The sequence below is a fragment of the Macrobrachium nipponense genome, chromosome 3 (assembly GCF_015104395.2).
Source record: "Macrobrachium nipponense isolate FS-2020 chromosome 3, ASM1510439v2, whole genome shotgun sequence".
Lineage (NCBI taxonomy): Eukaryota > Metazoa > Arthropoda > Malacostraca > Decapoda > Palaemonidae > Macrobrachium > Macrobrachium nipponense.
The window spans coordinates 83,358,710-83,374,357 of NC_087202.1; the positions used below are offsets into that span (position 1 = coordinate 83,358,710).

Below are 15,648 nucleotides of genomic sequence, written 5' to 3' on the forward strand. Positions count from 1 at the left end.
AAGACGGCCACTTCCCCTGGTACACACAGCTGCAGAGGACTGTCCTGACGTGTCCAGCCATCTCTGTTGCTGCGCTACGAGAAAAGCCTCTCGTTCGCAAGAGATGGTGGATAACAGCCACCGCCCGTGAAGTTGAAGGGACTGGACTGCTTGGTGGTTACCGTTCTACGTGTGGCTGGGCCTAGAAGGTTGTGCCAAGTGGTAGCTCTCTCGGTGCGTCCGCAAGAAGAGCCAGCAGGTCCGGATACCAAACGGCCTTGTGGTCGTTTGGGAGCCACCAGGATCATTCTGAGATTGGGAGTGACCAGCGCTCGACTGATCACTTTTCCGAATCAGACAGAAGGGAGAAAAGGCGTAAGCGAAGAGGTTGTCCCAGGGGTGTTGGAGAGCGTCCTCTGCAGCTGCCCATGGGTCCGGCACAGCTGAAAAGAAAACCTGAAGTTTTCTGTTGTGCCGGGTGGGCGAACAGGTCTACGACCGGATCGCCCCCACAGGCGGTTGAAGAGCCTTTCCGCCACATCTTGATCCCGACGGCTGAGCTTGTCTGCTACTACATTCCTCTTGCCTGGAATGTAGCGTGCTGACAGCTCTATCGAGTGAGCCGTGGCCCCTACTCGTGCACCTGCACTGTCAACTGATGGAGCGGAAGAGACACTAGCCCCCCTGCTTGTTGACATATGCCACTACTGTGGTGTTGTCGCACATCAACACCACTGAGTGTCCCACCAAGCGGTCCCGAAACTCTTGGAGAGCGTTGAACGCCGCCTTGAGTTCCAGGACATTGATGTGAAGGTGCTTTTCGTGATGTCCCACCACACCTGCAGTCAGCAAAACTCCTCCAGGGTGTGCGCCCCATCCCTCGGTCGATGCGTCTGAGAACAGAAGCATCTCCGGGGGGGAGTGCGTATAGGCCACTCCTCTTAAGAGGTTCTTGTCGTCGAGCCACCAGGCTAGGTCCTGCCTCACCTTGTCCGTGATAGCCCACGGGAAGTAAGGAGGATCCCTGGCCTGGGACCAACTCTCCTTAGCCTCCACTGGAGAGACCGTAGGTGAAGACGCCCGTGAGGGACTAACTTCTCGAGTGACGACAGATGGCCGATCACGACTTGCCATTGCTGTGCTGCCTGTTCCTGCCGCGACAGGAACCGGCCGGCTGCCTCCCTGAATTTGCTGATACGCAAGTCCTGCGGAAAGACTTCGCCCTGCTACCGTATCTATCAGCATACCCAGGTACTTCATCTTCTGCTTGGGGTTCGAGATCGGACTTCTCGTAGTTTATCACGATCCCCAGATCGCGACAAAACTTGAGGAGTCGATCTCTGTCCTGTAGCAACTGCGAGCGGGAGCTCGCCAGGACCAGCCAATCGTCGAGAATACCTCAGAAGACGTATCCCGTTCGAATGGGCCCCAAGCCGACACCAGAGTGAACACTCGCGTGAACACCTGTGGGGCGGTTGAGAGACCGAAACAAAGTGCCCTGAATTGGCTACACCGTCCCGTCGAGATGAAGCGGAGGTACTTTCTGGAGGACTGATGGATGGGTATTTGAAAATACGCGTCCTTCAGGTCCACTGAAAGCATGAAATCGTTCCCCCTGATCGAGTCGAGCACTGAGCGTGCCGACTCCATCGTGAACCGCGTCGTCCGTGCGAACGAAGCGGTTTCAGGGGAGAGAGGTCTATCACCGGGCGCCAGCCCCCCGATGCCTTCTCCACTAGGAAGAGGCGGCTGTAAAAGCCCGGTGACTGGTCCTCCACGATTTCTACAGCTCGTTTCGCCGCCAGCATGGTCTTGATCTCCTGTCGAAGAGCGTTGTCCTTTGATGATCCCCGGACATAGGTCTGTAGATGGACCGGTTTGGAGATGAGGGGGGGGCGAGACTCGAAGGGTAGTAGATATCCCTCCCGAAGGACGTCTACTATCCAGTTCTCGGCGCCGTAGCGCTGCCAAAGTCGCCCAATGGCTCGCCAGGCACCCCCCCACTTCCCGGCAGCAGGTGAGGGGGAACGCCGTCCCTAGCGTTTCCCTCCCTCGTTTCGACTTCTTTCCAGCACCTCCTCGGGAAAGGAGGGCTGGGAGGAGGGCTGGTTGCGGCCTCCTCTCGCAGAAGTCGAAACAACTGGAGTCTTCACACGGGGTTTTGGACGGTGGTGCAACCGTCTTCGCCGCCGTGGAAGCGCTAGCCAAGCTCTTTGGTTTGGCCGCAGTTACTCGAGATTGCCCAGAAACCTTCGAGACTGCCTGGTGGACTAAGCGGTCACTCTCGTCAGTGCGCCGCCGTTCCACCGCAGCGTCCACCATCTCTCCAGGAAAGAGAGCTGGGGAACTCCTAAGAGGTCCATTTCGTAGCCCGAGTGCCGCCTCACGCCCAGCCCGTCCCCCTTGGTCACTCGGGTAAGGACTGCGTCCCCTACGTCGAAGAACCAAAGTTGGCCCACAGGTTAGCAGTCCTGATGGGCGAGGTAAGAGATTGCTCTTCCTCCAGACTGGCACAGTCTCCTAAAAGAAGCGTCGTCTTCGAGAGCAGAACTCCCGGAGCCGGCCGCTACTTTGGATATTGTGAGGGACCACAAATCCAACCAGGAAACTGCCTGGAATGCTGCCATAGCGGTAGATTCCAGGGCAAGTGCCTCCCTGCTGCGAGAACCATAGGTTCTCCGACAGGAGCTGCTGCAGGGACACACCTGGAGTCCAGCCTCGCTAACTCCGGGTTAACCTGTTTCGGCAGTATCGGGTCTTCCGATGGCCACGTAGAATCGCCTCTGCCGCTGTAGAGGAGGAGGAGCAGCTTAAGGACCGTCCGGATTTTAGCGAGTCCTCCCGTCCTGAGACGAGATTCTCCACCTGATCCAGGACTGAGTCCGCAAGCTCTGATCGTGGCAACCCCATCGTCATTTTGGGCTCCCTCTTGGGACCCCAAAATGACTCGAGCCGGACGTGGGCTCTGCTGGTGGTAGCGGCGATCCTTCCGCGAGGTCATTATGCAGACGCATCAGCTTAATGACCTCTGCGAAGTTCCTCTGTATCTCGGGCCGTCACAGCGTCTTGTGGAGTAGGACCGTCCAGTCCCTCCAGCAAGAGCATATCCCTCGATACTCCTCCTTCAGAAGGAGGAACAGCGACAGACCCCTGACGGTCGCCTCCAACTACTTGCGCGTACGTCCTGGTCGGTCCTAAGACCGTGCCTGAGCCGTACGGCGTCATAGCCGGGTCACGAGCGGCGCACCTCTCGTGATCGCTCCTTGGTACCTCGCTCCTCCCGGTATAGCCCGAGGAGGTTGAAGGTACGGGAGAGGCAGACCCTGACGCTCCCCCCCTTCTCGCTGGCAGGACCAGCGTGCGTGGAGGGCTGCTGCTGATCGTCAACCCGCGGTGACGGTCGAGCAGTAGGCCTAGCGTCGCCGCTCGCCTGGGGCGATTGGCTCGGCTGAGAACGTCGAGACCGATCTCTAGCGTCAGGCGAGCTGCCGCTGGTCACCGTCTCCGCCCTCCCGGGGTCCCATCGGGAGCGGCGGACGGGTGACCTGCTAGGCTCCCTTTCGCGTCGAGACCCGGCCAGCGTCCTCTCGGTGCGCGTCAAACCGCTGGTACCAGCCGTGGCTGGTACCGGCGGCCGTGGGGACTCCTTCCTCGCCTCAACCCGTGGCCGGTCAGCGACCGTCACGTCAGCCCGAGCAGCCAGTTGGTCGCTGCGAGAGCGTCCACTGGCCTGGCGAGAGTCGTGTGCACGACTCTCGCCAGTCTTCTGCTCCGCGCCGCTGTCCTTGACGGCGAGCGAGCTCGGACGTCAAAACTTTGGCTGGACGGTCCTCTTTGGAAGAGCGTCCACTCGGTGCTTCTCGCGAACGAGAAGCGGCCGAGACGGAACCTGGTTTAGCGGGCAGAACCGCTAGCACCAGGTGAGGACGCACCAGCCGAGGCTGATGCACCTCTGGTCCCCGTCGACTTCTTCTTTGCAGAAGAAGCGAGGGGGGCTGTACGGGCCCTGTACCCGAAAGGAACAGGAGGACCAGCAGAAGAAGCTCCCCAACTCGCCTGAGCGAGCCGGGCCCTTAGAAGATCCCGAAGGAGTCTTCTTAGGGGGGGAGAGGCAGCCTTCTTCTTCTTCGGCTCGTTTAGCCTTAGAAGTCGAAGGGAAGGAGAGGCAGCAGACGACGAAGAAGACGATGAAGACGACGACGACACCTTCTTCCTCCTCCTCTTCTTCTTCGCCAGGCTCCGCAGGACAGACGTCAGGTCTTCCATCCAGGAGGGAGCCGGGGCAGTTGCCCGAAGCAACAGGGCCCGACTGCACCTGTCCGGAAGACCTGAGACTGTTACAGCAACACCAGCAGCAGGAACAACAGGAACAGGTCCGGGAACAGCAGGAACGGCAGGAACATCTGAAATGGAATGTGCAGGCCTATCTGAAAAGGAAAGAGTAGCTGGAACGGCAAACCGGTACGGCAGGCACGGCAGGTACCACTGGGAGAGCCAGGCGTCCTGTCGACAGTCACCGTCATCCGTGGCACTGGCGGCAGGTCCAGGGGGGTACTCTTAGGGCAGCGGAAGTCCGGGGTCGGCAAAGGAAAAAATCCAGGTGGTGGTGGCATCGTCCTCTTTGGAACGGCGGCAAATGGGTTTTTGTACTGCCACCGTGGGTGTCACCGACATTATATGGGGCGTATATACCAGATGTGGTGGCATCTCATACGCTGGTGTCGTTAATGTGGTAGTAGTGGTGGTCACCGCACCATGATGTGACCACCGCCCGACCCCGCCAACCGCTGAAGCAACCCCCTGGATGCTGGGGCACTCCCTGCAGTCCCAGCGACTCCCACACCTGTCCCAAGTCGTCCTTCGCTGATGGCACACCTGCGGAAGCAACAGTCGGGTAATTGGAGGGGCTTCCCCGCGCCTGGGGGGCAAAAACACCCCCCCTCCCCCCCAGAGCGGACGGAAGATCCCGAGTACAGCTGTACGTCCGGGTAGCGGGCGCCCTCCTCCACACTCGACGGATCGAGAGAGGAAAAGGACTCCGCTACCCCCCCCGCAGGGGAAGGCGCGAAACGTGGGGGGCTGGCCGGGTGGAGGCAGGAAAGAGGACGAAGTGTCCGTCACCAAAGGAGTCACTGGACTTTCCGATGACTTCTTGGCCGGCTAAGTCCTCTTCCTGCCCGTCGTACAGCCCACTGCGCCTCGGACCAATTCATACAAACCACACATGGTTCGTTGCGGGAGCACTCTCGCCCCCGACAACGAGTACAAACCTCGTGGGGGTCCACCTCACGAATGACCTGAACCCTCCACATTTACGCCCCTCCGAGCCCGGGACACACTCTACGGGCGACTGGAGGGCGCGGTGTTATTTCCATTTCTTCCAATTCACTCATTGCAAGAATAATAGAATTGAGAAAAGTACTTACAATCACTCCTGATATACAGAAAGAGAAACAAATACTCAAAGTTGAAGCAAACGACAAAGCGGGCAGAGCGATGGCGAACACGTCCTTCCCACACACGGCCGAAAGCAAAAGTGATTTGTTTACCTCCCAGTCGCGCGGCGCGCGACGATCGGACAAGCAGTTAACTACCGTTCTCCCCTTGTTGTTTCGAAGCTTACGACCGTTCCAGCTGCCGCTAGCTACTTCCTATTGTTAAAGGGATCCGAGGGTTTTGTATTACGTATCGGAACAAGACAAATCAATTTCCGGGTAAGCTCGGAAACTGATCCAAAATGAGTATTGCTACAATCAAAATAAATATATGAAAATGAAAAGAATACTGTACTTGCGATTCCACTTCCATACAGAATAAGTTTCCGCCGAGCCGATTCCGTCGCAACGAGATACGGTCAAAAAAATATAAATGAAAAGCACTTACTTACGATTTTCATCTACACATTTTCCAACCAAAATATACACTTCGGACGCGCTCGCCCTCGGCACCGAGCATAGGAAAAAAAACACAATACGAGGATCATTTCTGGGAAAATGAATTCCCGCACTTACGCCCTTCAGTCCCGGCACTCGGGTAATCGGAGGGCGTGGTGAAACCAAGATCCTTTAATTCACAATTGAATTCAATGGAAATAAATATGAAATGATTGTACTTACAATTCAGTTTCACTAGATAAATAGAAAAAGAAAAACACAACCATGCGAAAGCAACGACGATAAAGCGGGCAGAGAGCGATGATACACGTCCACACGCCAGCAGGCCGAAAGCAAAAGTGATTTGTTTACCTACCAGTCGCCGCGCAGCTCGCCTGTCGGACAAGCAGTTAACTACCAACCCGAACCCCCTTGTTCGAAAGCTTACGACCTATCCAGCTGCCGCTAGTACCTTCCTATTGTAAAAGGACCGAAGGTTTGTATGCCGTGTCGGAACAAACTTCTCTTATAAGTCGCAATCCGTAGATTAACTAGGATATGCGCCTACCCCTCGGACAATTCAACTGCTTAGTAGAATCATGTCGCGAGGTTAATATACGTAGTATATTTGGTAGGGGGGTATTCTGAACAACGATCTCCATCCTAAATTCTTTCCTTCAAGAAAACAAAATAAGGATTGGAGATCGACCACCTTCGATCTCTATCAAAGAGAGTGAAGAGAAGTCTTCCTCGAAGGAAAAAGCTTCAATGGTGAACAGAATACCGAAGACGATAGTTTCAAGCCAAACTGGATATTCCCGTCCGATCTTCTCTATTCCAGGTTGGTCGCCTACTGTGAGATAGTTTCTTTCAGCAGCAGTCTTCTTCCCAATGCTAGAAATTCCAGGAATTCGAGCATAGGCGAGGTTCCCGATTATCGTGTAACATATCGGGGATTGTCGTCTCGCTCACTTTGGACCGTGGTCTCGCGTAAGTGTTTGGGGATTCGTAAAAAACTCGAACACACTGAATGCGCTAGAAATTTCTGTAAGGCAATTCTAAAGCAGTCTGTGCGGAAACCCCCACCGAATTCGTCAAACGATATCGGCTGGTGGTCCTCTCGATTCCCGTAGAAATCGAGAATGGGGCAGGATTCCTCCTCAACGACGGGGCTTACGTCAGGTAGGACCCGAAGGTACCCCCCGGTAGCGCAGTCCCCAACGTGGGATCCTACAGAGAAATCTCTGTAGGATCCCTCCCCTTTCCCTCGTAGCCGTAAGGAGAGAGGGAATGGGGGAGGAATTGGATACTCGCTCGCCTTCCCAGTGGAACTAGCAGTTGGAGAAGAGTAGGAGCAGCCATCGCCTTGCATGGCAGAGTCTGGGAAAACATATCGTCAGGAGAAAACGTTTTCCCGCGGAGGTTACGAACTCTCACTGTAGGTAAGGGTCTGCCGCCACTGTGAACGTCGTCTGGGTGGGGCTGATCGACACCTGACAGGAGAGAGCCGATACCGTCCTCCGACTCATTCCAGTCCTCGTCGAGGTCGAAACCTCTCAGGAGGACCGAAGGAGATATTTAAATACGGTGTCCGAAGACACGTAGAAAGCGCCGCTGTCGCAGTAGAGGAGGTGGAAGTAGCTTGATCGACCGGCCAGAACTGAGAGAGCCTTCTTGTCCGGAGACGAGAGACTCTGGTTCGAGACAAGAATTGGCAAGCTCCGATCGCGGCAGACCCACCGTCCGGTTTGGTTCCCTCGTCGGGCCCCAAAACGACTCGAGCAGAGACGTGGGCTTCTGCTGGTGGGAGCGGCAATCCCTCCGCAAGGTCATTATGCTGACGAATCAGCTTAATTGACTTCTGCAAATTCCTCTGTATCTCGGGAGTAACCGCGTCTTGCGGAGTAGGACCGTCCAGTCCTTCCAACAAGAACAGATCCCGAGATACTCCTCCTTCAGAAGGAGGAACAGCGGCAGACCCCTGACGGTCGCCTCCAGCTACTTGCGCGTATGTCCTGGTCGGTCCTAGAACCGTGCCTGGTCCATACGGCGTCATAGCGGGATCGCGAGCGGCGCACCTCTCGCGATCACTCATAGGTACCTCGCTCCTCCCGGTGTAGCCCGAGGAGGTTGAAGGTACAGGAGAGGGCAGACCTGACGCTCCCCCCCCCCCTAGCTCGCTGGCAGGACCAGCGTGCTTGGGAGGCTGCTGCTGATCGTCAACAACCCGCGGTGGCGATCGAGCAGAAGGCCTAGCCTTGCCGCTCGCCTGGGGCGAGAGGCTCGGCTGAGAACGTCGACGCTGATCTCTATGCGTCAGGCGAGCTGTTGCTGGTTACCGTCTCCGCCCGGTCCCACCCCCGATGGGAGCGGCGTCAGGTGACCTGCTAGGCTCGCTGTCGCGGTGAGATCGGTGAGCGTCCTCTCCGGCGCGTCGAGCCGCTGGTACCAGCCGTGGCTGGTACCGACGGCCGCGGGGGACCCCTTCGCTCGCCTCAAACCCGTGGCTGGTCAGCGACCGATCACGTCAATACCCAGAGCAGCCGGCTGGTCGCTGCGAGAGCGTCCACTGGCCTGGCGAGAGTCGTCTGCACGACACTCGCCAGTCTTCTGCTCCGCGCTTCGGTCTTGGCGGCGAGCGAGCTCGGGTGTCAAGACTTTGGCTGGACGGTCTCCCGCGGGAGACCGTCCACTCGGTACTTCTCGCTAACGAGAAGCCGAGGCGGATCCGTTTAGCTGGCAGAAGGCACCGCTAGAACCAGGCGAGGAAGTGCCAGCCGAAGCTGGTACTCCTCTGGTCCCCGTCTTCTTCTCCTTGGTAGAAGAAAAGACGGGCCCTGTTCCGAGGAGCAGGAGGACCAGCAGAAGAGCTCCCCGAAGTCGCTGGAGCGAGACGGGCCCTTAGAAGGTCCCGAAGGAGCCTTCTTAGGGGGGAAAACAACCCGTGTTACCAGCTGGTCGCTGCAAGAGCGGCCGCTGGCCTGGCAAGAGTCACCTGAGCGTCTCTCACCAGCCTTCTGCTCCGTGCCGCGTCTTGGCGCCGAGCGAACTCTGGCGCCAAAACTTGGCTGCACGGTCTCCCGAGGGAGAACGTACACTCGGGATCCTGCTCGCGAACGAGAGACCGAGCCGGAACCTGGCGTAGCGGCATCGCCGCTAGCACCCAGGCGGAGGAAGTACCAGAGCTAACCGATACTCCTCTGGTCCCCGTCTATCTCTTCCTTATGGAAGGGGAGACGGGCCCCGCTCCCGAAGGAGCAGGAGGACCAGCAGAAGGACCGCCCGTCCCACCGGGGTGGGACGGGCCCTTAGAAGTTCCCGAAGGAGACTTCTTAGGGGGGAAGGCAGCCTTCTTCTTCTTCGGCTTATGGGCCTTAGAAGTCGAAGGGGAAGAGGCAGCAGCAGACGATGAAGACGAAGATGACAGCTTCCTCTTCTCTCTTCCTCGTCAGCTCACGCAGGACAGTCGTCAGGTCCTCATCCAAGGCCGGAGCCAGGGCTATTGCCGAAGCAACACGGCCCGACTGCACCTGTCCGGAAGGACCTGGGACTGGGGAAGACACCACCGTGGGCAGACCAGCATGGACAGGCTCAGGAACCAGGAGCGACAGGAACAGCAACCAGCTCAAGGAGCGCAGGAACAGCGGCAGCGGTTAAGAACCCAAGAAGGGACAGCCAAGCCATCAGCGGCAGGTACGGCAGGCCCAGCGATCGCCTCGTAGAATCATCGGCAGCCAGCGGAACCTGGGTACTGGCGGCCGGTCCAGGGGCGAGCTGCTGGAACACCGGAAGTCTGGGGCAGGCAACATGAAGAAAACAGGCGGCGGCTGCAACACCCCCTCGGTACGGCGGCGGCCCTAGTAGCGGCAGACGGCGTCCCCGACACAGCATGGGGAGTGTAGACCAGGAGGGGGGGGAGCAGCATAAGCGGCCGTGGTAGTAGTGGAGACCGCCCCAGACCTCGCTAGACGCTGCAGCAGCCCGTGGATGCTAGGCACGCCCCTGCCGCCGCGGTGGTCCATACCTGTCCAAGGTCGTCTCCCACGGATGTAGCACCTGCGGTAACATAGATAGATTAGTAAGAGGGGTTCCCTCACGCACGGGGGGAAGACATGCCCCACCCCGAACGCAAGGAAGACCCCAAATACAAAATACAACGAAGAAGCTGAGCGGGGGGCAGGAAGGAAGACGAAGAATCGGATACCAAGGGAGTCGCGGGAGAGCTTTCCGACGACTTCCTGGCAGACCTTCGCTTCCCTACCCCCAGCACAGCAGTGAAAAGTAATATGAAAATGAAACAGAATACTGCCCTTGCGATTCACTTCATAGAACTTAAAGGGGAAAAGATCAATTCCCTGGGTAAGAACGGAAACTTGATCCAAATAATATGATGCTATCATAAAATATATATGAAAATGAAATAGAATACTGCACTTGCGATTTCACTTTCACATATAATAATCGTAAGGATCAATTCCCGGGTAAGAACGAAAATTGATCCAAATTAAATTCATGCAAATAAATAAATGAAAATGAAAAGAATATTGCAATTGCGAATCCACTTTCATTGCATTCTATTATACAAAATAAAAGGCTCGTGCCGAGCACAATCACACTCTCGGTAACGAACGCACAGGGCAAAAATATAATGAAAAGAGTACTTACATTTTTCAATTACACACTTTCGCCCAAAATACATGACTCGGCGCGAGCGCGCCCGCCCTCGGCACCGAGACATAATTCAAGGGTTCAATTCATGAAAAGAGAGGAAATCGTCGCATCTACAGCGATAGCTCCATGTTGGTTCATAATTAAGTAATGAAAATGAAAACAGTGTACTTACAGTTTCATTTTCAAGTCAAACAAACCATTAGTAGAAAACACAATATAAACAAAGCATACGACGATGAAGCGGGCAGAGAGCGATGACGAACACGTCCTTCACACCCGCGGCCGAAAGCAAAAGTGGTTTGTTTACCTCCCAGTCGCGCGGCGCGCGACTGTCGGACAAGCAGTTAACTACCGTTCTCCCCTTGTTCGAAGCTTACGACCGTTCCAGCTGCCGCTAGCTACTTCCTATTGTTAAAGGACCGATGGTTTGTATTACGTATCGGAACAAAGGCAAAATACTGCACATACTTGAGTAATATTCAACTGCATGTAATGTTCAACCCCATTTTTACTGCATATATTAGGACTTTAGCATATGTCCCTTAGCAATAAGCCTAGCCTATGTTAGCGGTTGCTACTGTAGCCTAGTCTATGATTCTGACATCTAAACCTAAGAAGCTAAAAGCTTAGAATATGCCAATAAAATGTATAAATCAGTATGTACTCATTTCAAATAATTATTAATTAATCATTAACTATAATACACAAACAAACAAACAAAAAAACTTCCAATCGATTGTTTACATTCAGCTCTTACCCGTCTTACGAGTATCGAACGAACGCCAAGCAATCATTTTTCCTAGCACACAGTAAGCCATAAATTTTCATTAGTATCTCTCTTCAACTAATGAAACTACCAAACAGTATAATAACCATTCATTTCTATTCTTTATTCTATCTTTACCTAATGGAGATAGCGAGTTACTGACAGCTATAATGAAACATACTGTACGTATACGTAACATAATAATAAAACAGAAGAAGAATTCTAAAAAATACGTATTTGTTGGCAGTCTGATTTATTTTATATTTTATGATATCTAATTCACAATTTTTTTATTAAATGTATTGCATGTACTCATTTCAAATAATTATTAAGTAACCATTAACTATAATAAACAAACAAAAAAAAGCTTCCAAACTTCTGTTTACATCCAGCACTTACGAGTATCGAACGATCGCCAAGCAATCACTTTGCACAATAAGCCATAAATTTTCATTATCTCCCTTCAACTACTGAAACTACCAAACAGTATAATAACCATTCATTTCTATTCTTTATTCTATCTTTACCTAATATTTTTTTTTTTATTAAATGTATTGCATGAATAAGTTTTTCAATTTACAGCATCCTTTTACCAATAGAATACTTAAAGCACAAGGGGTAGATGCTGACCAATAGGAGAGCAGGATCTTATGGGGTGACTATCATCGGGAACCAATGGGAGAGCGGGAGGATGGTGGTGAGTTTACTCAGTTGGCGGCGCGGGTTTTAAAATTGTTCTCGGTGGTCCGGGAGAATCTCAGGACTTTACAGCAACAACTTTTCGTATCTTGAAAACTTTTCGTAACTTGAAAACTTTTCGTATCTTGAAAACTTTTCGTATGTAGAGCTGTAAAATTTTTCGTATTTGCTTTCGTATCTCGAGTTTTTCGTAAGTTGAGCCTTTCGTATGTCGAGGTACCACTGTACTTTTTAGGAGGGTGGCATGCTGTGATCGTCGGTGAGTTGATCCAGGCCATGCAGTTGTTTATCCTATATGTATATGTTAACATTGCTCAAATGAGTGCTGGGAAAGATGGTGGCTCCGTTGCGCTTACGAACAGCACCTCATGCGGGTGCCGCCATATTGGATTTCAAAACTGCCTTGAAAACATTTTATGAAGACCTCAAATGCTTATTCTAGTTTGTATGGCACTTTTATATATCACATTATATTGACAAAACTTAAACCTTTTGAAGGGTATGCTTAAAGATGTAATTACATTCTTGTTTCACCAATTAAATATAGAGTGAATAAAGCTGATCCACGCGATGACGATGGATCCACTGTGGTGTTTCCCCCCATAAAAAAGTTTGACAGGGTAAGTTGCCGTTTGCCTGGGCCCTAATGGAATTATGCTCATAAGGTAGGTGTATCGAAATCTGCAATTTTCCAGTTCTGCGAGGCCGTGGATCGACCAAATTCTCTCATAATTAGGGATCGTACTGTATTGCTTTCTCAATGCTCTAACTGAATGTGCACAGCAGTATCTTGAGCTATTGTACATTGGCAACTTAGGCAATGATACCAGAATCCCTACTTATCCTAGAATGTCACGTCCTGACCTAACCAGGCCTTACCTTCCTAACCTCACTTAGGGTGTTGTTCCCCGGCCTGGATTGGGGGAGCTTCGCCCCTTCTTGGGTCCCTGCAAGAAATCTTGAGAGACTGGCCTCGCCACGAAATACCAGCTTAGATCTACCTACCCAAATAGTCTAGGTTAGGCTAGGTAGCCTGGTTCTAGTCTAGACTGGGGCCTGTGGCACGTGAGTTATGCTAGCCTACCTATAGTCTAGGCTACATTAACCTAGTCTGAGATTAAGGCCTAGTAAATGAGTGATCTTATAAATAGTAATCATCCAACAATACATACCATCCACTGATCCAAGATAATCCAGGACACACACTAAAATACGATAAACGAATCCCACCTCCCGAAAAAGGTCAATTAGAATAGCCCACCCTTAGGCTGGCTCATAAAGAGGTTACCCATCCACAACGAGACCTGGCCTGGGCCTGACGCCAATCTCTCCAAAACATAATCAGCATTACGTCAATTGTAATGTGAGTGATTCATGCAGCTTCCATACTTAAAAAAATATAAAGTGGTTTACCTTTCCCATGGCACTCTAAAATGGTTAACGTGAAACGTCTTGTAAACTTTCCGATTCGTAGAAAGTAAACAATGCATTCATCTTTACGAATTCATTCATATTTCCATTTACAATTTTATTTATTTCCAATAAAAGATACAGTTTATAAGTAAATAATAAATAGTTAATTGTAATAAAATTCCATTAATGCTCATGGATATCTTGAAATTGAGAAATCGTATATTATGTTATTCGAAAAGTGGTATCCCTATCTTGATGTCAGGATTTCATAGATTGTATGTGCGTTATAGATAATGCTACCTTTATTCGTTTTGGTAGAGGAAACATCTGAGATTATTCTATTTCAGTATTATGTCTTTAAATCAGTACCCTGTTTTAACACTTTACAATATATTTACACCTTTAAAATCATCAAATCCAATAAACACTTGTTAGATACTAAATCATATCTTAGCCTTAACTCATTATTCTAAAGCTTGTAAGCCTTGTATATTTTAAGTTGAATATTATTTATTTAAACACAATCTAAGCTTGCCCTTGCCAAGCACAGAGAACACTTGAATTGTGCACTCTGCTATTTTAATAGGTTAATGTGAACTATGGATGAAATTCTAAGTACTATGCATTGTCCGAAAACAGGAGTGTTCACTTTAAATGGCAGGTAAGAAAATCCTCCTTACATACGACTATGCTATAGATTTTATTTCAGATCAGTGGAAACGTCTTTCCTATAATGGTAGGTGTCAGGGCTTATCTGTAAGGAATAGTACCCGATGGAGTTAGTATATTCATCAGGACAACTACAACACCCAAATGACTGTTATATTTTTCCAGTTGGTTATTATTATATGAATAAAATATGGAGTTAGTGAACTAACGACACCACTATCTATAACGTATTCAGGGAAAACGAGAAACTAAATCTAATGACCGCCAAAGCCGAGAATAATTCGTAAGAAATGTCGAGTGAGGCATGTCAGCAGTGTTAAAACTAAGTATTAAATAAAAATGAAAAAAAAAAATGGGTGGGGGCGCTTAATTATACATGTTCCGAATAGAGGATATATTGGAAATGGATCTGAAACATAGTGAAATGGAATAGAAATGTTGAATACAATTCTCAAAAACAAGAAAACTTCGCATGATTGTGAGGAAAGCTGACAAAGGAAGGGAAGCAATGTATGGAACAATAGTGACCCGAACGTTGCCTGCCAACATTGTTCTGGCCTGTGTTAGGAACGAGACGAGAGAGAATGCCCCGTAGACTCCTGGGACTATTAAAGAAAAATGATGCTGTTCCGTAACGTTATAGTACAGTCTAATGGAAAGCACAATAAACAGTCAACGTGTACAAGATGTCATTCAAACTCGGAGCTGTTGCGAAAAAAAAAATAATATATTGAAGAGGATGTGTGTAAAAGGAATAAAGATCTCGTGTAAGACTTTTAAATCTAATACTTTTAACACTGTTTCTTCGAGCTTTTGGACTTACCAGTTCATATTATGAATTATTCCATAAAGAACTGTTGTTTTTAATTTTTAAAGAGTTTTTTAGTAATGATGGTTTATGGTTAAATTATTATTCATCAAATTAAGTTTACAAGACTTAAATTTAATACTTTTAACACTGTTTTCCCACCTTGTAGACTTACCAGATCCGTATTATATATATATATATATATATATATATATATATATATATATATATATATAATATATATATATATATATATATATATATATATATATATATATATATATATATATATATATATATATCAGGATGAAACCCAAACTTTCTTTAACTTAAAAACTAACGTGGGTTGAAGATAGTACCTACTAGGATGAGCGGTGTGAGTTGTTTAGTGAGGTAGTACATAAAACATTAATTCACCCTCATCTAGGACTCTGAACAAATAAAGAAATATGTCGTAACCGAAAGGATTCTACGATGACATTCCTTTGGACGGGAGTCAACTGCCATCCAGCTACTGCAGATACACCAGTTCATTATAGTCTAAATTAAAATGGCACGGGATTCTATAGTTCTCGTAAGTAAGTAAGTATATATTATTTTAACCAGACCACTGAGCTGATTAACAGCTCTCCTAAGGCTGGTCCGAAGGATTAGATATTTTTACGTGGCTAGGAACCAATTGGTCACCTAGCAACGGGACCTACAGTTTATTGTGGGATTCGAACCACATTATATCTAGAAATGAATTTCTATCACCAGAAATAAATTCC

The 15,648-nt window shown here is 50.1% G+C and overlaps 1 protein-coding gene across 3 annotated transcripts in view; it reads right to left on the reverse strand.

The window, feature by feature from the left end:
- Positions 1-13,499, reverse strand: part of LOC135221863 (uncharacterized) — a 102,391-nt gene extending 88,892 nt beyond the window's left edge. For all 3 annotated transcript variants that reach the window (XM_064259809.1, XM_064259808.1, XM_064259807.1), the window contains exon 1: positions 13,402-13,499. In XM_064259809.1, the coding sequence (XP_064115879.1) occupies positions 13,402-13,410 (9 nt within the window). In that variant the 5' untranslated portion in view covers positions 13,411-13,499. The remainder of the gene's footprint in view (positions 1-13,401) is intronic.
- Positions 13,500-15,648: the final 2,149 nt, after the last annotated feature.